This window comes from Eschrichtius robustus, chromosome 2 (assembly GCF_028021215.1).
Source record: "Eschrichtius robustus isolate mEscRob2 chromosome 2, mEscRob2.pri, whole genome shotgun sequence".
NCBI lineage: Eukaryota > Metazoa > Chordata > Mammalia > Artiodactyla > Eschrichtiidae > Eschrichtius > Eschrichtius robustus.
The window spans coordinates 76,909,764-76,933,254 of NC_090825.1; the positions used below are offsets into that span (position 1 = coordinate 76,909,764).

The window sequence follows — 23,491 nt, forward strand, 5'->3', positions numbered from 1 at the left end:
TCTCCACCACTGTACACTCATGAGAGCATGAGAGCGAAAAAGGCAAAAAATGATGTCTTACTATCTTTATGACAATAGTTTTGACCTTGTGGACCTCCTGAAAGCCTCTCGGGGACCTCCCAGAGATCCCTGAGCCACACTTTGAGAAATGCTGGCATATAGGAAACTATACAGTGTATCTTTGTGTCTGTTTGCAAGTAACAAGGTAAATTTATAATGAGAGGAGCCAATGAATCAAAGTATCTAAACCACAGGTAGTTTTGGTTCCTCCCCATTAATACAAGCCCTTGTTTATTGTCCTGATTGAAACCGTACTCTTAATATTTCAGACAAAGTACATAGAAATGGAATGGAAAGAAATTTATTCAAAATACCCCTGTGACCAACTAATTAGAAAGTTTATATTTGGAGGAGGTTATAGCAAGTAATGGTGGGTAGGGGGTAGGGGGAGACAACACTGAACAGTAATACAAAGTAGGTCTAAGCACATGGTCAAAAGATAATGTTTCCTGGTGCAACAGTTTGACCTGGTTAAAAAGGGATGGAGACATTGGTTGTTTAGTAGAGAGAATTATAATTTTAAGTTATCTTTCTGTCACAGTAATTGTCGTCGACTATGAGGTTGCATATTCACATTCTCTTTCCCTATTTTTCTCATTAGTGTTACTGGCCAGGAGAAATTTGGGCTGGGAAAAGGGACTTTGAGCCGAGAATTGCAGCTCCTGGAGCACCTACTGCTTATACTGCGTACACTTAACAATGGCCCAGGAGGATTGGGTTGGCCCAGGGAGTAGTGAGAGTAAAACAGAGAATCATCATTGATTATAACTATTAATATGTATTGAATATCTAAAAAGTGCTAAATGTTTTTTTTTTTTTAAGTATTTATTTATTTATTCATGGCTGTGTTGGGTCTTCGTTTCTGTGCGAGGGCTTTCTCTAGTTGTAGCAAGTGGGGGCCGCTCTTCATCGCGGTGCACGGACCTCTCACTATTGCGGCCTCTCTTGTTGCAGAGCACAGGCTCCAGACGCGCAGGCTCAGCAATTGTGGCTCACGGGCCCAGCCGCTCCGCGGCACGTGGGATCTTCCCAGACCAGGGCTCGAACCCGTGTCCCCTGCATTGGCAGGCAGATTCTCAACCACTGCGCCACCAGGGAAGCCCCTAAATGTTTTTAAGTTATAAAGAAGTAAATTGTTATTTTATACTTAGGCACAATGCTTGAACATGGGTCAGCTAACCAAAGTATTACCCTCTTGATCAGCTAGCTTACTCAAGATTCTTGGGATAGCCAGAAAGAGTTAAAAGGGAAAATTATGAGAGGGACCTTTACCTTCAACCATAATCCTGTCTCTGCTGCCCTACTAATGCTGAAAGCATTTGTTATACTCTACTTCACTACCAGCAGTTATAGGAATCATGCCAAAAGCCCACACACTCAGGAATAGACAAAAGAAGATGCCACTAAGAAAGAAGGGTAAATCACATGTTATTTAGTAAGAGGGCAAAAGTGAAACTAAGTTTGAAATTAGCCATGATGGTAAGACCAGGCCAAAATTAAGTTGATTTGAGCCTTTTTATCCTTAAGGGAACCAACCTGGGCTAAAAGAATCTCAGAAACAAAGAATTACAAAAAAAAAAAAAAAGGAAAGGGGCATAACCTTGCCAGAAAGATTAAATGAAATCACACTTACTCATTGCTGTGGCAAAAGATGGTAATCTGGGTTCAATAGAGCCATCTTTCAAGGCAAGATCTTTCCTTGAGATGTTCTAGACTCACTCATGACTGCATTGTAAGGTCAACAGAATAGTTTGGTTAGCACAGTCAGAACAATAGTCTATACCTGAGTTAATCCAAAGCCTGGTAAAGGCTCTGATCACCAATTAGGGTTTCTGCACCCAATTCCATTGTGTGGGGTGGTTTCCACACACTACCAACTCTTTGGACACCAACTGGATGTCCTACAATTCAACTCAACTCCACAGGTTAAGGGCTCAGTCCTACAAGACTGCCCTCACTCCCCACTTCAGACACAAATCACAAGTCTAGGTTGTCACCTAATGATTCTGACCGACCAGCTATAAAATCAGAGGGTCCCATGACCTCTTCCTTGGGTTCAATTAATTTGCTAGAGTGGCTCACAGAACTCAGTGAAACATTTCACTTACTAGACTACCAGTTTATTATAAAAGGCTATAACTCAGGAACAGCCAAATGGAAGAGATGCATGGGGAAAGGGCATGATGCTTCCACACCCTCACCTAAGGTGGTGCCACTCTCCCACCCCTCCCCAGTCGGCTCCTTTTCTGGGTTTTATAGAGGATTCATTACGCAGGCATAATTGATTAAATCATTGACCACTGGTGATTGAACTCAATTTCCATTCCCTATCCAGCCTCCTGCCTCCCCGGAGGGAGACCAGTGGGGTGGGACTAAAAGTTTCAGCCCTCTAATCTCTCCTTTGGTTCTGGCAACCAGCCCAAAAGTAACCTCATTAACATAACAAGAGACACCTTAGTGTCTTTCACTTGGAAAATCTGAGGATTTTAGGACCTCAGGACCAGAATCAGGGAAGAAGACCAAATGTATATTTTTTATTATAAATCAGAATATCACACCGGACAACTAGTTAGGTTGTATTACAAGCTTTCTTGTAATTTTCTTGCTTCCTGCAATAATTTCTCAGCCATATTTTCCCACGTAACACTTCTTTGTTGAAAAGAAAGCATTTTGGTTCCTAAACATCCTGTGTGAATCTCTATTTCTGCTTATCACAAAATCCTAGAGCTCTACCACAAGTACTGCTGGTGTGATAAACCCCTAGCATCTCACTCCTCTGCAGTAGCTCCGATAATAGCCACATGTAGTTCTCTCATTCAGCAGTGACTTAAGCAAAATTTACATTGTTTGGTAGTATGATAAATTTTACAAAACTTACGATTTTAGGATTTTCTATTTGCTAGATAGAATTAATTAAAATCTGTTAGATGCAACTCTGCTGAGATTCTAGTTTTCATTGTTTTTATCAAAATATATTGAATATCTACTATGAAAAATTATATTTTTATTATGGTTGCTTAAATTTATTTACCTGTTTTCAAAAGGCAGATAAAAGTTCTACTTAGTTCATCTATAAGCCATTAGTCATTTTGTGTGGTTTGAAACTTCCCTTATATGGAGTATTATGTTTTAATATAAAATAGTCTTTATTTTCACGTGGGTATCTGAACTTTTAAAGCTCTTTTCTTAATTGATAGGGCACTTCAGAGGTGTTTGCCTCAACCAAAACACAAAAACAGGCTTCTTAGAAATGTCCAAGGGTTCTTCCTAAACAATTATGCCAACTGAAAATACTTACATAATATGGGGATATATGTATATGTATAGCTGATTCACTTTGTTATACATCAGAAACTAACACAACATTGTAAAGCAATTATACTCCAATAAAGATGTTAAAAAAAATACATACATTCATTGAGAAAAACTAGTGGTACTACTACATACTTATGAAGCAGTTAGATAAAATATTTAGAGAAATTTAATTGATCAAATCATTTAGCTTTTAAATTACCAGCTAAAGAAAATATATCTAGAAATTTGCATCACCATTAGCTTAGCTTAAATCATAGTCAAAATTGTTCTTATAATGAGAAAAGATATAGCTGGAAACAATGTAAAACCTGAGACTTCAGAAACACGTAAGGTACACACAGGAGGTAAGATTTTTCTAAACATAAGGACAGTGATAGGAGGAAATAATTGTAGCTTTGGTTAGAAATACTGTCTCTCTTATTCTGACAGGAAAAAAAGACAAAATGCTAAAAAAATTCAAAAGAAATACTAGGAATTTGAAATATTTATTTTACTAAATATTTTATTATGAGAAAAAAGTAACCTTTGTAAATAATCTGTCTTAGTTTTAAAGAACACATAGGTGAATATTTGATTCTTGTTATTATTTTTCTTGGTTTTTGAATGTGCAATGCTCAGTACCTTAATGAGATCTAGTATAGTCAGTCTGAACATTTACATGACCGGGTCTAAAAATTGTTTTCCATATTGCTCTCTTATATTTATGCTTAGTCAGTTTTTAAAACTTTTTAAATACCTTACAGTATACCTGTCTTTTTGCCCCCTCAGCAATCGTGTGGAAGCCTGGACAAGAGACGTTGCTTTCTTACTCAGACAAGAAGGCCGGCCTATGGTTAACCTTGTCCCTAAAAAGACTAAAGTAAGAGTGATGGAAGGGGACTGGAAGAATACAGATAGAGCAGTAAATTGGTTAAGAAAGGAAGCAATTAATTACACTCAACCATTTGTTCTGTACTTGGGATTAAATTTGCCACACCCATATCCTTCACCATCTTCAGGAGAAAATTTTGGATCTTCAACATTTCACACATCTCTTTATTGGCTTAAAAAAGTAGGTATACTGTGTGGGCTCAGAAGTAAAAGCTAACATTTTATCTGTATATTATTGGTGGTTGCTCACTGTTTCTTTTATTATCATTTTTAAAGAAAAATTTGAAAATTGCATAGTCACATTAAATCAAACTTGACCAATAACTGGTTGATGACAGAAACTAAAGGGACAATTTTACAAAAATATAATGTGTTAAAACTCAGAACCTACTTCTAAGTTGAATACATTTGCATATAATATGTCTATTTAAAAAAAAAAAACTAAACTAAAAGATACTCTCTTAGTCCAGGCAGTCCTCACTTTGCATGCTTCAGGAGCATAAAAATGACTGTGCAAGCTGAAACTGTATAAAGAGATCTTAATCATCAATTGGGAAAATGACCATTTTTCTAGAACTCTAAAAACATTTGTCAAAACATTAAAAACTCTTCTTTTGGGTTATAAATGTATAGGGAAATGACAGAATAGTAAAACTAATGTTTATTTAATGCACTGTAATTGAAAACACTAGAAACATTAAGAATTAAAGTGTTTTGATTTTTTTGTAAAAAAAAAAGAATCAAGAATAGTTTGAACAGTGCTTGCCTTCTCATTGTGTAACTTAAGATACAGAGCAAGCATCTTCTCTATGTCTCAAGAAATTGTCATATTCCTTTCTAAGTTTGGATCACCTTCCAACATTTTACCCTTTGCACTTTCAATGTCATAATATTTCTGAGAGTTCCTATAGTGTGAAGATTTTTGCTAGTGTCACTTCCTCTAGGACATGTTCATCCTTTTCTTCATAACGACCTTCCTCACTTATATCAATGTTTTCACTAAGTTCCTCTGGCTGTATATCTTGAGTGTATCAAATGGTGGCAGTGTCAGCATTCCCAGGTCAGCTATTTATTTCTTCTATAACTCCAGTTAACATTTGATTCAGGGACTTCCCTGGCGGTCCAATGGTCAAGACTTTGCATTCCAATGCAGGGCGTGCGGGTTTGATCCCTGGCTGTCAGGGAGCTAAGATCCCACATGCCTTGCGGCCAAGAAACCAAACATAAAACAGAAGCAAGATAATAACAAATTCAATAAAGACTTTTAAAATGGTCCATATCAAAAAAATCCTTAAAAATTTTTTTGATTCAAATTTTACTTCCAGTGTTATCGCTTTTTATTTCTTAACTGTATGTTCATCTTTGTTGATCAATTTCCTCTTTTGAGTATCCATTTTTATATCACATGGATTTATCACTGGGAGACAAGGAGGCAGCATACCTACACACTTTGCAGTCTGTTTATGTACTAAATAAAAGATGTGCAGTGATCAAACACAGACAAACTTTGAAAGAAATGACATAATTAATCACTGTGATACACATATGTAATCTACATCGTGATGTACAGACTAAAGAACTAGCAGCATATGAATGTGAAAGTTTGTACTTTATGCAATAACTCACAGTTAATATACCTGGGTAATGATGACAAATTTATATGATAATAGAGCAGTCAGAGTCAGGCATACAAACTGGAGTCGAGCAGCCATTGAGGATCTGGTCTCAGACACGTCTCTGCACCACTGAAAACCCGAACTTTCGTTGAACTGTACCAGGCCCAGGGACACCACCAGCTGTATTCAGAACAACACCTGCCAGCTGCAGCCTTACGGTCTCAAGGTCTCCCCTTGTAACTATGCAAACATTTCAGACCCCACACAACCTAAGCATCCTTACTTCTCATCAACTCCAATTATAATTCTTGATAAACAACTCATGTAACTAACTGTGGCCTTGCAGCTTTTTGCCTTTGTAAGCCTCTCCCATTGTGTAGTCCTATGGAACACTGCAAAGTGCTTCTTGAATCCATGTCTCTTGGGCTTCGGTCCTAACAAACCCCATATAAACACATTTTTATTTCAATCAGGTCTCCATTTCTGAAATTTTGGTTAACAGTAATTAAAATTTGAACCCTGCTGTTGGGGAACTGGTGCTATTTAAATAAGCTGTGGTAACTGATATCCGTGCATACCTGAGCCATGCAAAGCGAGGACTGCCTGTGTTTTGAAATGTGTCACCTTAAATCAAATTTAAGTTACTTTAAAACCTCTATCCAGAAACACTGTGTAGTGCACCCTATTTTAAAGGAAACAATGTCAAAGTTTTAGATACTTCATGTCTTCTTAAAAAGTTCCTTATTTACAAAACAGAAGTAGAGTCGCAGATATAGAAAACAAACTTATGGTTACCAGGGGGTAAGTGGGGGAGGGATAAATTGGGAGATTGGGATTGACATATACACACTACTGTATATAAAACAGATAACTAGTAAGGACCTACTGTATAGCATAGGGAACTCTACTCAATACTCTGTGATGGCCTATATGGAAAAAGAATCTAAAAAAAGAGTGTATATATGTATATGTATAACTGATTCACTTTGCTGTACAGCAGAAACTAACAACATTGTAAATCAACTATACTCCAATAAAAATTTTAAAATATAAATAAATTAAATTAAAAGTTCCAACTGACTCTATCTTAAAAAACTTGTCAGGAGTCAGTACTAGCCTAATGAAATGAGTCGAATAATTTAAGTAGATATTTGAGTTTATTAAAGCTACATGACTAGAAGATATGTATGACTTAAGTCTAGTCTTAATGGTTTTCACCAAAACTGTAAGCATTTATATGTATTAACAAGTTGTATTTGTTCTTAACAAACATTTGGCTATCTCACTAGATATTGGCATTTTTACTAGTGAACTACTGGGAAAAAGGAGTCTAGATTCTTAGGTTATTGATTCTGAAGTTTTGAATTGATCACACAACTATATTAAAGTGCTTAGACACTTATGGATTAGAATACTGTCTAATATAGCTCATGCTTTTCATTGACATATATAATCTTTAAAATAATTTCACAACTGTCTTACTATATATACAGATATTGATATATACCTTTTGTTGTTACTGGGAATACTAACAATCTGTTCCTAATTTATGTATTTGATTTACTATTTTCTTTACATAATTCACAACCATGCTTTTCTACTAGCCTAAGTAATTAAACTTTGTCTAGTTTACCATATATTCTTGTTGGAAGGGAGGAATATTACAACTTTGTTTTTCTCCCCTTTTTAGGTATCCTATGATGCCATCAAAATCCCAAAGTGGTCACCTCTGTCAGAAATGCACCCTATAGATTATTACTCTTCTTATACCAAAAACTGCACTGGGAAGTTTACAGAAAAAGAAATTAAGGATATTAGAGCATTTTATTACGCTATGTGTGCTGAGACAGATGCTATGCTTGGTAAGTGGTATAATTAAAAAGCAATCACATGAGGAAAAAGTATAATATTTTTCCAACAAACTGTGATTATGCTGGTTGGTGACTTGTATAAACATCCTCAGAAAATTTCTTGCAACAGTTGCTGAGATACTTCAGACTTAGAATTATAAGATTCCTGACACATATAAAAATTGGATAATTTGCATTATTAATAGTAGAATAAAAGTCTTTTCTATCTTAATTATTCATAAATTAACAGATACTTAGATTTGTTCATATATATATAAAAAAAAAGGTCATAGAAAACTATCATCTGTTGGAAACAAAACATTTTGCTGGATTTAATCAGGAATCAGTATTCAACCAAACACAGTTAATTATAAGGCAACTTGGGTTCTAAGAGATGAAACATGAGATGTAGAACCTTGTGACTTCTCCCAGACATGTAATAAGTGTAAAACAAATCCATTCTCCCTAGGCCTTTTAGAGCAAGGCTTAACTAAAGCTGAAATCAGTTTCCCCGTGTACATTGATCCAGAATTATATTGAACTAGGGAGTTAGGATTGTGAAAGGTAAAGGTCTAGGGGGTAGCTGAAGGTGCTGAACTTGCTCAAGAATTAGACAATGGGAAGCTGTGGGAAAGTTTTAAGCTGGGGTGTGACATGATCAGATATTTTAGAAAGATAGCCACCAGAGTGGTACAAGGGATATTATGAAGGGGAAAGAGGAGTGGAGGCAAGAAAACTAATTAGGAAGCAATTGCAGTTGTCCAGCTGAAAGACCCTGATGCCCTGATGGTCTGAACTCCGTAAATAACTCCTGAGCTGTGGGTCTCAAATCTGACTGGACCTCAGAATCACCTGTGGGTTTTGTGGGTTTTTGTTTTTTTTGTTTTTTTAAATAATACAGACTCCTGTAGGCCAGATTCAGAAACTGCCAAAGTCGAGATGATGCTTCTCTCTGGACTGTGCCTTACTGTGTTCTCTTAATTGCAATGAGGAGGAAGTTTCAGGTCACTTAGAGAGAGGGAGTGGTCAGAGAAATTTTACTGCCCAAGAATATGCCAAATCACATTCATATACCATCTGTACTGCTTCCAGCTCTTTTTCAAAGGTAGGATTTCCATAACACTCAGCCAACTTCATGGGCATGATCTGGTGACTGGGAATTTGAGAGAAAGGGTAGCAGGAGGAGGAGTTCTGACCCCTTTTATCACCTCCCGCTGGGCAGGAATTGTGGGTCGATGGTGATAGCAGTCCTTTCATGAGGCATGCACAGTGCTGACATCCAGGCTTGTCTTTCCTTTCTCATTTGAGTCACTGGGGGTAACGTTTTCCCCCACTGTCTGATAGAAACATAGAAAGCAAGCCAGCATGATCTCCAAATAAAGAAACTTATCCTATGGGTATTGTATTTTCTCCTTCCTCTCTCTAGTCCATCCACTGAGAAGCAGGCACATGAATTCTGGCATAAGTTACTCAAGAACAGTAGATAGGGCTTCCCTGGTGGCTCGGTGGTTAAGAATCCGCCTGCCAATGCAGGGGACACAGTTCGAGCCCTGATCCAGGAAGATCCCACATGCCATGGGGCAGCTAAGCCCGGGCGCCACAACTACTGAGCCTGCGCTCTAGAGCCCCGAGCCACAGCTACTGAGCCTGCGTACCTACAGCCAGTGCTCTGCAAGAAGATAAGCCTCCACAAGAAGAAGCCCACGCACCGCAACAAAGAGTAGCCCCCTGTCGCCGCAACTAGAGGAAGCCCACGCACAGCAACGAAGACCCCACGCAGCCTAAATAAATACATACATTTATTAAAAAAAAAAAAAAAAAAGAACAGTAGATAACATTCAGATGTTAAGAAGCATCCTGACAAACTCTTAGAGGGTAGAGTTGTTATTGTGATAGAATAAAACATGAGCTAAAAGCTAATTAAGATTTACCTTGATTTATATTACAGGTGAAATTATTTTGGCTCTCCACCAGTTAGATCTTCTTCAGAAAACTACTGTCATATACACCTCAGACCACGGTGAGCTGGCCATGGAACATCGCCAGTTTTATAAGATGAGTATGTATGAAGCTAGCGCCCATGTCCCACTCTTGATCATGGGACCGGGAATTAAGACCAACCTACAAGTATCAAATGTGGTTTCTCTTGTGGATATTTACCCTACTATGCTTGGTAAGTAATGCAATTCTGTAAATATTTATTTGTAATAATGCTGGAAAATGAATAAGCAAAACAGTCAGAGGCCCTGCTGACTTGTTCATAAATCTTGACCAGCTCATTTAACTGTGAGTCCAAATCCATATCTGAAAAATGAGGATAATATTTCTCAGGTTCCTTTGGCCTTCACTTACTCTGGTCATTTTTCCTTCAAATGATTCACAACCAGGATATGACAATAAAGTAAGCCACATATGATATTCAGGTCTATAACTTTATAGATACGATTTCTGTATCATTTGATTCTCTACCACCACCTACCTAAAATGTAAGCATTTCCCTTCTGGATTATTTCATCCACTTTGAAACTACTAATTTTTTTACAATGTTACAAATGTCCCTTAATGTTGATGCTATGAACATATTTCTCCCCAGAACATTTAGATTGTTCTGTACTATTTATTTTACTAGCTTCTAATGTCTATTAGCATAACCATAGGTCTAGAACAGCAACATTTGGATATGGGTAGTTAGCAGTTTTTGTTAAAGATACAAGAATAAAGCCATCGTAAATTCAGAAGTTATATAGAACTGTTTCTATCTAATTTAGCAGAGTACTTTAAATTCAGTAACATTTAAATTCAATAACATCTAAATACTCTGTTTTAAGGCACCATAAATTGCAAAAAGTACCATCAATTTATAAATAGATTTTGGTGAAAGAAAAAGCTAACACAGCATAAGACATATGTGTTTAATATGTATATATCAAAATGCGAAACAAACATGTAGCTGGAAATTAAAGAAATAAGAAAGTTCTTTTTATCTCCTTTTTTCTGCTGCAAAGTCTTTCCCTTCATTTAACTAAAGACTATTACAGGGTCTTAAATTTCCTTACAGTTAATTTAAATCAGTGCCTGGAATTCCCCGGCAGTCCAGTGGTTAGGACTGCAAGCTCTCACTGCCGAGGACCTAGGTTCAATCCCTGGTTGGGGAACTAAGATCCCACGAGCTGCGCGCCCAAAAAAAAAAAAATCAGTGCCCTCCTTTTGTCTTTTATTTCACATCTCTTGTATATTTGAGCACACTTCTTTGTTGTTCTTTTGCCTGATGTATATTTTTAATCTCTTCAGTTTCTTACTCATCATTTGCTGGTTCCCCTTTGTCCCAAAGCAATTATCACACAGCCATGTCTCTGCCACTTTCTGGCTCTATCAATTTCCAGGCAATCCCTATTACTTTTCCTCATTTCTGGTTTTTTTTTTTTTTTCTTTTTTTTTTTAAACTTTTTATTTTACATTGGAGTATAGTTGATTAACAATGTTGTGTTAGTTTCCGGTGTACAACAAAGTGATTCAGTTATACATATACATGTATCTATTCTTTTTCAAATTCTTTTCCCATTTAGGTTATTATAGAATAAATATTGAGCAGAGTTCCCTGTGCTATACAGTAAGTCCTTGTTGGTTACCCATTTTAAATATAGCAGTGTATACGTGTTGATCCCAAACTCCCTAACTATCCCTCCCCTCACCTCATTTCTGTTTTTATAAGAAATGTATGCGCAATTATGTATACTTTAAGTGTCTCTCTTATTATCATCTTTGTAGCTTTATCAGTATATGCTTCTTTTACAGTGGCATTTCTTTACAGTTTCCTCCCTTAGTTTTTCCTCATATAGAACTTCCCCTACCCCATTTCCAAATTTGCAAAACTTTTTATCCTTGTTCTGCTTTCTTGAGGTACACTGATCAGAACTGCAAAAGATTATTAAAGGTTGGGATGATCTCAGTTTTCCCTCAATATATTTCATAGTGATATTTGGAATTTTGTTTGTCTTTTTGACTCTAGCAGCTAAATAGTCCAGTATCTGTCTGCAGTGAGTTCTAGTCTATTCCTAGTCATTCTGTCACTTTATATGTTAGTTGATTAATATGCACTGTTTAAATCATTTTTCTTTGAATATTGTTTTATATTTGCCTGTAATGCAAATTTTCTTCTCTACAGTCTTGATACACCATTATCATTACTTGCCATTTCACACATCATAAAAGTTAAAAGTCATCTGCAAACCGGAAGATTTCACAATGTATATATCTTAACAGATTATATAAGAAAATACTAAATAAAGTTGTTTGGAATGAGGGAATTTTCATTTATCCACATAGAGGGACACCTGCCTGTCCCTGCCTAGTTTATGCTACTTGACAATTAGCACTTCTTTAGCCAAACAAAGCAGTCCCAGAAACCCCTTTGCATTCCTTCCCCACTCTTCTGGAAATTATGTAGGTTCTCTGAAATTGTAGATTTTTTTCCTATAATTTGTCGATTATTACAATTTTTAAAAACTCATAGTTCTACATAGATTTTTTTGTTTTGTTTTTATCTTTGACTGTTTGGTAATAGAGTCCTTCTGAGTCACATTCCCCAGCAGAACATGTTTTATTAACAGCATTTTGATCATGTGTTGATTAGACCTGCCCAACTAAAGTAAGTAAAGCCAAAAATCATTGTCTCTCCAGTTCTAAACTGGAAATTAACATTTCAAGGCGTAATGTGTTTCATAACGAACATTTTTATTATGAAAAGGGAAAAGTTACATTTATGTGATTGGCGGAGGAGAGTAAAGAGAATATCTATGCATGGATCTTTATATAAAACACTGAAACATCCTATTAACCAGATGTTAACCAGAGATAAGGTAGAAAGAGAATGATGCAAGGGGGATTCAACAAGAACCTTATGCTGGAGCCAGGAAACAGCACTGTAACATTATTTATCCAAAATTAACCTTTTACAAGTGATAAAGGGTTAATATTAATAGAACTCTCACAAATCTATAAGAGAAAGAGACATACCCTATTAACAAATTGACCAAAATATATAAATAAGCAATTCACAACAGAAGACACACAAATGGCCAAGATATTTTCAGAGCTTCAAACTCAGTAGTCAGAAAAATATTAAAATAAGAAGATACCATTTTTCTTTCACACATAGAGTTTGCAAAGATTTTTAAACAGCAGAAAAGCTTATATTGGAAATAGGCCTTCTCATATTCTGTTGCTGGGAGTATAAACTGGCACAGATTTCCTGGAGGCAAATGTGGCATTACATTCCAAATTACTTAGAAATATGCATACATTTTGACCTAGAAAATTCCAATTTTAGGAATTAACCTATAGATATACAAAAAGATTTATCTCCATGGATATTATTGTATTATTATGTTATATTAAAGAATTAGAAACAGTATGAATATCTAGTAGTGAACTGGGTAAAAGTCAATTTTGTTTTAAAAAGTCAAATGATACATGGAAATGGCTCCCATGTATTATTGAAAAGAAAATGTAGGCTCTAAAACCGTATAAAATTTTTTTGTTTTGGTTTGGTTTGTTGTTTATTGAGATAAGGTATCTATGTAATTTATTGTCCAGATCAGCACATTTTTTAGAGTAAAAGGATACTATTAACAATTACACCAGGGACTTCCCTGGTGGCTCAGGGGTTAAGAATCCACCTGCCAATGCAGGGGACACGGGTTCGAGCCCTGGTCTGGGAAGATCCCACATGCCGTGGAGCAACTAAGCCCGCGAGCCACAACTACTGAAGCCCGTGCGTCTAGAGCCCGTGCTCCGCAGCAAGAGAAGCCACCACAATGAGAAGGATGCGCACTGCAACGAAGAGTAGCCCGCGCGTAGCAACAAAGACCCAATGCAGCCAAAAATAAATAAATAAATAAATAAACTGAAACAAACAAAAAACTCCCAGATATTTCTTTAAAAAAAAAAAAAAAACAATTATACCAGGATTAGCATAAACTGAGTTTGTTGCCTTGTTGAACAGCCTTACCAGTCAGTAAGGCAAAGATAATTCTGATGGTCTATGCTAAATCTGATGTTTAATTCAACCTTGTAAAATGAAATTACTTAGTGCTAGAAGGGTTTAAAGCTATCAATACTGTTAGTAGTGATTAATAACTCTAAAATTTGACCTGTGTGACAGTGTATTCTATTTTTCCTAAGCTTAATAAACAGATTTTGATAAAGTATCTATGAAGGACTTCTTATTTTGTGATTCTTCTAACCAACTAGGAGCTTAAAATAGATATAAAATATAATCTATTCTTAGAATTCCAAAGGTCCTTTCTTTATTACCTTAGCCACAGCTGTATGGTTTTGTATGAATCCAATTTATACACAAGAGTATGGGATTAAATTTCTCAGATCAAAGCCTCAAGCCAGACTTCCTCTTCCCTTCCATTCTGTGGACCTTAGAAGTGTATAAAAGATGGTGATTCACAAAACCTTAAATAGAAAGATATTAAATAGGAAAAACCAACTGGGATTCCTGTTTTAATAAACCTACCTTACTATAAAGAGCTTGTTGAAATTTAAGATGGTACAGTGCATTTATTAAAAGGTCTGAATTTACAAATAGTTTTTAAAGGTATTTTAGAAGAGTGATTATTTTCTATAAAATGATATTTTATGATAAAGTAGGAAGAGTATTCTTAGTCTATGTATCTTTGTAGGTCCTATCACATTATCATTTTCTAGTACTGGCAGAAGAGTGCCATTTTATGAATAGGAATTCTTTATACTATTAAAGTTGATATCATTATTGCATAGATTATTCTTTAAAAATTGCTCCCCAACCTGTGATAAACCATAATGAGAAAGAATATGAAAAAGAATGTGTGTGTGTATATATATATTATATATATATATGAATCACTTTGCCGTACAGCAGAAATTAGCACAACACTATAAATCAACTATACTTCAATAAAATAAATTTTAAAAAAATTACTCCCCAAAATATTTTCTTCTCTAATAATCTAGTATCAACATCCTTTAGCTCAGTTAGAAATAAAGGTAATCTCATTTTTAAATTAAAATTGTTTGGACTTTCTCTTTTAAACTTCTTATTTTCAGGTGAATTGTTTTCATTTAATAGTTGGCCTTTTTTGTAAAACACCTAACTTCTTTTCACATAAAGGATAAATCCAGAATTTTTTTGAATTGTGAAAATGTAATTGTATAAAAATGCAGTTGTGTTTAAAAGAATGCTTCATTGCTAGTGATTTAAATTGCAAAGCCCTCCTTATCACAGGATCTTAGTGGAGGGTTGGGAGGGTCATTTTTACATAGACTATTTTGTTTTTATTGGCTGAAAAATACTGTGAAGTTGAATAACTACAGTAAAGCAAGACTTGTGGAGCAGTATTGAAGAGTACAGATATCCTGGAGTCAAGACTGCCTAAATTCAAATCCCTCCTTCAGTATTTACCAACTGTATACCCTTGGGCCAGTAACTTAACATCTCTGGTCTTCAGTTTTCTTATCAATAAAATAGAAATAACAGTGGCTATTCCATAGCTTAGAACAATGACTGGAACATGGTAAACAATTAACTGTTAGATATTATTATCATTAATATTTTTTATTCTTCTTAGGTATGCCCTAAAAAACGTACATAGCTTGCATCATTGCCATACCAGGCTAATCCCTTATCTACCCATACACTCGGGAAGAAATATAAGCTTATCTTTCTTCAGGAGACCATCACAAATATCCAGGTCTGCATTTTTACCCATTTGATTACTGTTTTAAATTTAAGTCACTTTATTAAGAATCATGCAGTTACTACTAATATTTGCTTCTACTGCCAAGAATGATGAAACTTGCTTAACATGGAATTCGAACGATAGATTTTCCAGAAGAAAAAAACATGAAAAATGGTTTTAAACAAAGATCAAAGAGCTTTCTGAAAAGCAGTTTAAGCTGAAGTGCTTTTAAGGAAATAATTGATAAACATATGAAAAATGAATACACAGTTTCCCAAAGCACAGAAAATTTAATAAATATTATATACATATTTATTAAATACTGTGGATATTTGACAAGGATTTTATCCTTCAACATCAATTTACAAAGGTACATTATTCTACTGATCCTAGACAGGAAACAAGTCACATTATCACTTGCCTGAACTCCTGCAATAGCTTCCTAATTCTTTCCTTCTGCCCGTACTCACTTTTAGTCAATTCACCATACAGTAGTTACTGTCAAACCATGTCACTATTCTGCTCAAAATCACTTAGAGTAAAATCGAGACTCTAATTGGGCTTGGGAGTCCAACATGATCTCCTCCCTTATCCAACACATCTTGTAGAATTTTACCCCTCACTTACTCTGCTCCAGCCATGCTGGACTCCTTTGTGTCTGGGGAACGGAATGAAGCAGCTTCCTGCCTCAGGGTGTTTACATTTGCTATTCCTGGGAGAATGCCCTTCCTCCCCATGTCCAGATATCTACTGAGCTCATCTAGCCCTTTCTCAGGTCTCTGTTTATGTCACCTCATCAGAGAGGCCTTCCTTGACCACACTATATAACACAGCACATAAACACATACCTGCCATCGTTCTCTATTCCCCTGATCCTGCTTTATTTTTCTTCACTGCACTTATCACCATCTGACATATTTGTCTGTCTCCCCACATTAGAAGGTAAGCTCCAAGAGTCTGAGAGAGCTTATCTGCTTCGTTCACTGTTGTTGCCCTACATCTGGAACAGCACCTAGTTTGTTAGATGCTGGGTTGTTTTTTTTTTTTTTTTTTTTTGAGTAAAAAAAAATTAATACTTAGATGGACTCATCCTAGTTTAATACTGACTTCTCATATAAACAAACACAGCAGAATTATTTAAATTTTCTTAGTCTAACAAGCTTCTTTAGGAAAATTAGGCTAAGAACAGATCTGAAATAAGGTATTTCTAAGTATTAAAGGTGATTAAACTGCTGAATACAGGAACTTCCCAGTCATGGGTATCTGCCAGTTGGTCCCTGCTTCCCAGCCATCTTCAAAGCCCTCTTCTCTCCCTTCCTCTGCCTCGCAGTGGTGCCCCCTGACGGCTGACACACAGACCAGCCCGACCCAGCCTATTCCCTGGCTACTTTCTCTCCTTACAGTAAGTAGCCTACTGTCTTGTAGCTCAATTAGTTTCGTCTTGGGCCATCTTTTTCTCTCGTGCACATCCTCTTTAACATCTTTGCTCCTTCTTCTTCTTTTGTTTTTAACCAGTTATCTCTGAAATATTTCTTTCTTTCTTTCCTTCCTTCACTTGTTCTTTCACTCTTTCTCAAAAAAGTCCCTGATGATGATTGGTTGGCAGAAGATTAGTACTTGTAGTATGCCCCTTCCAAGGAAATGGAAGATACAAATTTTTTAATTAAGTTATATGTAAAACAAGTACCTTCAGAAGATTTATAGAGGTCTTTGTCTACTTCCTTATTCTCTTTTAATTCACTTGTTTTTCCTCAAATATGTACAGTCAAGTTAATTTTCTTATTCAATTTTAATTTCTAGCATTGCAGATATGTTACATTCTATGTTTCACTGGAAATATTTAATTATTTCTAAATTAATGTTTCTAAAAACATGGAACATTGAAACCAGAAAAGCTGCAGGGGAGGCAACTACAGACTCCTTTTGGAACTATCGCAAGGACCCAGCCATAATTAACGGTAATTTTTTTTCGCAGCTTGCGGAATCTTAGTTCCCTGACCAGGGATTGAACTGGGCCCATGGCAGTGAAAGCACAGAGTCCTAACCACTGGACCACTAGGGAATTCCCAATGATAATTTTTCTATAGGAAAAAGATAGTTTGAGTTCCAAACAAATACCTTAAAAGCAATTTTTTAAAATACAACTTTTGAAGTTAAACATTTCTCATGCTATTGTTTTCTATGTCTATATTTGATAAGGAAAAAATAGATTATTTTTCTCTAAATCAGTATAATCCAGGATTTCCCAACGTATGTTCTGCAAAATACTAGTTCCTCAAGATGCTACTTCGGGGTAAAAAGATGTTCTGTCATCAAATAACTTTGGGACAGATGGCGTACTACATACCACCCTTGAAGGTTTATGATACACATCAGCAATAAATTTATTTAATTTTAACCACTGTTTGCAAACATATGTAACTACTAGACTCCTTTCTCATATAGGTCTTGTTAATATCCTGTGGGACCAATTTGAAAAACACCTGTGATCATTGCATCATTTGGAAATAAAGTACTTACGATATTAACTAATATTTGTTGAGGGTTTCCTATGCGTCAGACACTGTTCTCAGAATTTTACATAAATTTTCATATTTAAACCTAAAATAAACCCATGAAATACAGGCATTATTATTATTCCCCTTTTACAGATGACGAAACTGAGGTTCAGAATGGTTAATAACGTGCCCAAGGTCAGAAGGCTAGTGGAGTAATAAGCATTTGGATCTAGGCAGACTGTTTACAAAAATCCATACACAGCCGCTAGTCTCTGCGACCTTTAATGATGTCATTTATGAATGTTCAACTAATGAAAGAATGAGTTATTTTAAAATACTGTGTTATTTAGATATTGCTGGAATTCCTCTGCCTCAGAACCTGAGTGGATACTCTCTGCTGCCATTATCATCAGAAATGTTTAAGAATGAACACAAATTCAAAAACCTACATCCGCCCTGGATTCTGAGCGAATTCCATGGATGCAATGTAAACGCTTCCGCCTACATGCTTCGAACTAACCAATGGAAGTATATAGCCTACTCTGATGGTGCTTCAGTATTGCCTCAACTCTTTGGTAAATTTGTTGATATATTTTTTAAGTATGGATTATGTGCAATGAGTTGACCTACACAGCATTTGCTCAAGGGAGCCAGTAATCATCTAAATAAATATCTGCAGTTTCTCATGCTAGGCCAGTTTACAAAAGGTTGCCCTTGTGAAGAGCAGCTTCTTTGCAAATCAGCATCTGAATTCCAGAGCAAGTGCCCTAAGGCTTTTGATCTGGGTCTCAAGATTGCCACCACTGTTTTCTCTGATCAAGTTGTCTTCTAATACTCATGGTTCTCTTTCCCAATCAGTAGTCAACACCCTCTTATTGTACCTTGGATTCAGTTGTTCTGGAAAATTAACTGCTCTCTTATGGAGCCTGACATTCTACACTTATTATTTAATGTTCACCCCATCCCTACAAGACGGTACTACCATCTTTATTTTATAGAGAAGACTAGGGTTCAGAGCCTAGCGTTCAGATAACTGCGCAAGGTCTCACAGCTCAGAAGTGGCAGAACTGGGATTTCAACCCAGGTTTGACTCCAAAATCCATGCTCCTTCCACCCCACAAAAGCCTGCTAGATTCACTACTCTGAATTTGTTTTTAAGCAGCATTAGATTTATGGTTTTACTTATCCTTTGCCCTCCTTTTGCACATAAAATATGTGCTAAAGCTATTTTTAATATTCCTTTCTCCCTAAGTTTTTTTCCCAGTTACAAATGTCAAAATTATTAACTCAAAATAATTCTTTAGAGGCCAAACTGACTGACCCCCCCCCCACCCCCCTTAACTCTAAAAGGAGGAGATTCTTGGCTTCAAAAAAACTCCTTAAGTTTTCATTCTGCTGAGTAATGGGCATCTCTTGTTCATTCATTGGTTACGTTCTGCAAAAAGGAGGTGTGACTGTCAAAGAATCAGTGGGGGAGCCTGCCTTTCCTGTATTCTCTGGGGTTTATTCACTGACTTCCCTTTCCCAAAGAGGTGCCATCTGAAATAACCTAGCAAAACCATAAATGTCTTCAGGATCTTCTGGCTAATGCACTCAAATAGGCCTGTAGGGGGTTTTCCCTCACTGTGCATTGTTCATTTACTGTCTTAAGTAACTTGTCATAAGATCTTTGATTTGCCATTTTTCCAATTAGACTGGCATCCTAGTTATATCCTCTGTCTTCCTACATTGTAGGTAAAAGGGGTGTTTATGTTACCTGAAATATTTATCATTTTCTTGATGATAGTGATTGAGAGGTTTTATTTCCATGGCTATTTGCTCAAATAGACACAATCAATGAATGTAATTTTCAAAAATTCAAGCGTAGGATGCTAACGTATGTTTAAAACAAAAACAAAAACAAAAAAAACTAGGAGTAAGTGAAGTTGCAAGAACTTGACTCCACTATATAAAAAATTCTTACAGCTGGAACATCTGGGGCTGTTGAAATGGGACAATATAAGCACTACTATATATATATATATATATATATATATATATATAAATAAATACATATTTTTTTTGCATGTCAAAGTAAGCAAGGCATCACAAATAGGAAGAATTGTGGCTAAGCCATCTAAGAATAGATAAGAAAAAAAAAGGGATAGCAGGATGATGGTAAGAAGGAAGATAACTTGGACATACATTTAGAGAGGTGTTTAACTTTCGGTATATTATTTTTCCACTTATACTGTCCTTTAGCTTACTATACTAAGAAGAACTGAGAATAAAAATAAATTCTAATATGTTATTCGTCACAGAGTAATGACATTCTAAAAAATGGTTTTTAAGGAGATGATTGTAACAGAGCAGGACCCTATGGGTCCTTCCTGGGACAGGCCTTCCCCCATATCCTCTGCTTTAGCTCCTCTCTGAAGTACTTAAATAGCAGTATTTGATGCACATTTCCTGAGTTGTTTTACATATGTGAAAACCCCCCACCAAATGGAAGATGTTGTAACTACTTGATGACCATGAGCACATAGCCCCAGGCCTCCTGGAGCCTAAGGACTGATAAAGTTAACCCCTGTGACACCATCCTGTTCCCTCATCAGCCAATCAGAAAATTGTGCATGATCCGATCATGTACCCTGCGAGCCCCCTCCCTCAACCTGGCTTTTAAAAATGCTTTGCGGAAACTCTTCGGGGAGCTCAGGGGGTTTTTAGGGCACGAGCCACCCAATAAACCTTTCTCTGCTCCGAACTGCGACGTTTCAGTGTGTTTGGTCCCACTGTGCATCAGGCACACGAACTTGCGTCCCAGGAAGGCCCCATAGGGTCCTGCTCGGTTACAACTCCCCCCTTTTCTTTGATACTCCTCAATCTTGAGGAGAACAAGTTTTGAACAAGAAAAGGACTAAAGGTTCAGATAAGGAGGTTAATCATAAACTTGACAGAGGTACCCACAGGGTCCTGCTCGGTTACATAACTATTTTGAGAGGTATTCCATTTTTTTTTTTCTTTCAGATCTTTCCTCAGATCCAGATGAACTAACAAATATTGCTACAAAATTTCCAGAAGTTACTTCTTCTTTGGATCAGAAGCTTCGTTCCATTATAAACTACCCTCAGGTTTCTGCTTCTGTCCACCGATACAATAAAGAGCAGTTTATCAAGTGGAAACAAAGTATAGGGCAAAACTATTCAGATGTCATAGCAAATCTTAGGTGGCATCAGGACTGGCTGAAAGAACCAAGGAAGTATGAAAATGCCATTGATCAGTGGCTTAAAATCCACTCTGATCCAGAAAATATTTGAACAAAAATAAGAAAATAATGTTCTAGAGCTATATAGAAATATGTTAAAAGATCATGATTAATTATGCATTTTAAACATTAGTTTTAATAATTACTGATTTTCAGTTAAAGAATGTACTCTTCTAAAATAAGATATCAATCATTATAGAATTACATATTTTCAAACTCATTACTATCAAGACCTTATTCTTATAAACTTCTGACAACTTAACCGAAATATTAAAAGGGTAGAATCAAATACTATAATGTAAAGTTGTGTTCCTCTGAATATTATGGAATATAAAATAGTTTAACAATTTTTATTACTTATGACCCATAAAATAGTTATTTTTGAGTATTTGATGGTGTCTGATGAGTTATTTTTATTTGATGGGATATAGATCATTTGGATGTATTTGATGGGAGTATTTGGAGTATTTAATGGTAGACAGACCATGGATATGGCAGAAATTATTCTTTTTTAAAATAGGTAATACATGCACAAGGTACAAGCTTCAAAAAGGTACTAAATGGGGCTTCCCTGGTGGCGCAGTGGTTAAGAATCTGCCTGCCAATGCAGGGGACACGGGTTCGAGCCCTGGTCTGGGAAGATACCACATGCCACGGAGCGGCTGGGCCCGTGAGCCACAACTACTGAGCCTGCGCGTCTGGAGCCCGTGCTCCACAACCGGAGAGGCCGCGACAGTGAGAGGCCCGCGCACCGCGATGAAGAGTGGCCCCCGCTCGCCGCAACTGGAGAAAGCCCTAGCACAGAAACGAAGACCCAACACAGCCATAAATAAATAAATAAAATTTTTTTAAAAAAGGTACTAAACGGTTAACAGTGAGCATGAAGTCTCCTCCTTTCCCAGTCCCCCAGCCACCCAGTACCCCTTCCTCGTGGCAACTACTGTAACCACCTATGTATCCTTCGAGAGACAGATAGGCTTCTACAAACTTTATATTCTTCCCCAGCACCCGCCCCTGACACACACACACAAATGGTAGCATACTATAAAAAAATGTTCTACAGCTTGCTCTCTTTTTTTCCATTTAACAAAGACACCTAGGACTTCCCTGGTGGCCCAGTGGTTAAGACTCCACACTTCCACTGTGGCAGGCACGGATCCCCGGTCCAGGAACTAAGATCCCCACATGCCGTGCGGCACAGCCAAATAAACAAACAAATAAATAAATAAATAACTTTAAAAATGAAAAAAAAAAGACACCTAGAAGTGAAATTACTGGGGCAAGACTATATCTAGCAAAATTACTCTAGATACCACCAAATTACCCCTAAAGAAGTTATACCAATTTATACTCTTACCAGCCAATGCATGGCCTCACATTTGTTGCCAACTGGGTAGATAAAAAATACTTTATTATTGTTTTTCTTCTTTTTGTTACTGAGTAAGGTAGATCATATTTTCATATATTTAATAGCCACTGGAATTTCCTTTACATGACCTTTCTTATTTCTGTTCTTTGCCTATTTTTCTGTTGGTTGTTTGTCTTTTTTATTACAGGCATACTTTAGATATTAGCTCTCTGTTAGAGAAGTTACAAATATTTTTTTCCTTTTCATAATTTGTCTTTTGACTTTGCCCTGGTGTTTGTTGACATGTAGAAATTGGTATTTTCATGCAATCAAATTTATGAATCTTTGCTTTTGTGGCTTGGGGATTTTGTGTCATATTTAGAATGGCCTTCCCCACTTATCTTCTTTTAGAGTTTTATTTTTTACCCTTAGATCTTTGATCCATGGGAATGTATTACATACTAGAGATCTAACTTTCGTTTGTTTTTTTAAGATGGCCACCCCAATTGACCTTTTATTGAGTAAGCTAATATTTGTCCCATTAGTTAGAAAATGCCACTTTATAACATCTTTTATTGAACAAATTATCTTTTCCTCTATTGATCTGAAATGCCGTTTTTATTATATACAAGTCATATTGACATTTGGGTCCTTTCAAAACATTTTTTACTTTGCAGTGGACCATTCTATTTTGTTTATTAATAGGGTAAGCAATATCTGGTGATACTATTTTCTTTGCAACAGTTTTCTTTGTCGGAATTGTCCTTGGCTATTCTTGCTAACTTATTTTTCCCATACAAATTTAGAATAAGTTTGTGTAGTTCCAAAAATGAAAAATCTTGTTAGTCTTTTTATGATATATTAAATTTATAGCCTAATTTAGGGCAAATTGAATTCTTTCTGATATTCGGTTATTCTAAAGAATATAGTACACTTTTCCCTTTCTTCAAGCCTTCTTTATAT

General features: G+C 36.2%; 2 protein-coding genes across 4 annotated transcripts in view; one reads left to right on the forward strand and one right to left on the reverse strand.

Annotated features, from left to right (window-relative positions):
- ARSK (arylsulfatase family member K) overlaps positions 1-21,432 on the forward strand; it is a 44,849-nt gene extending 23,417 nt beyond the window's left edge. Inside the window, exons 4-8 of one of the 2 annotated variants that reach the window (XM_068535653.1) lie at positions 4,144-4,426; positions 7,552-7,723; positions 9,660-9,884; positions 18,287-18,511; positions 20,943-21,432. In XM_068535653.1, coding sequence (XP_068391754.1) covers positions 4,144-4,426; positions 7,552-7,723; positions 9,660-9,884; positions 18,287-18,511; positions 20,943-21,232 — 1,195 coding nt within the window. In that variant the 3' untranslated portion in view covers positions 21,233-21,432. The remainder of the gene's footprint in view (positions 1-4,143; positions 4,427-7,551; positions 7,724-9,659; positions 9,885-18,286; positions 18,512-20,942) is intronic. The other variant, XM_068535652.1, reaches the window with a different exon arrangement.
- SKIC3 (SKI3 subunit of superkiller complex) overlaps positions 1-23,491 on the reverse strand; it is a 169,987-nt gene that overhangs the window by 115,788 nt on the left and 30,708 nt on the right. The gene's annotated exons all lie outside the window — the stretch shown is intronic.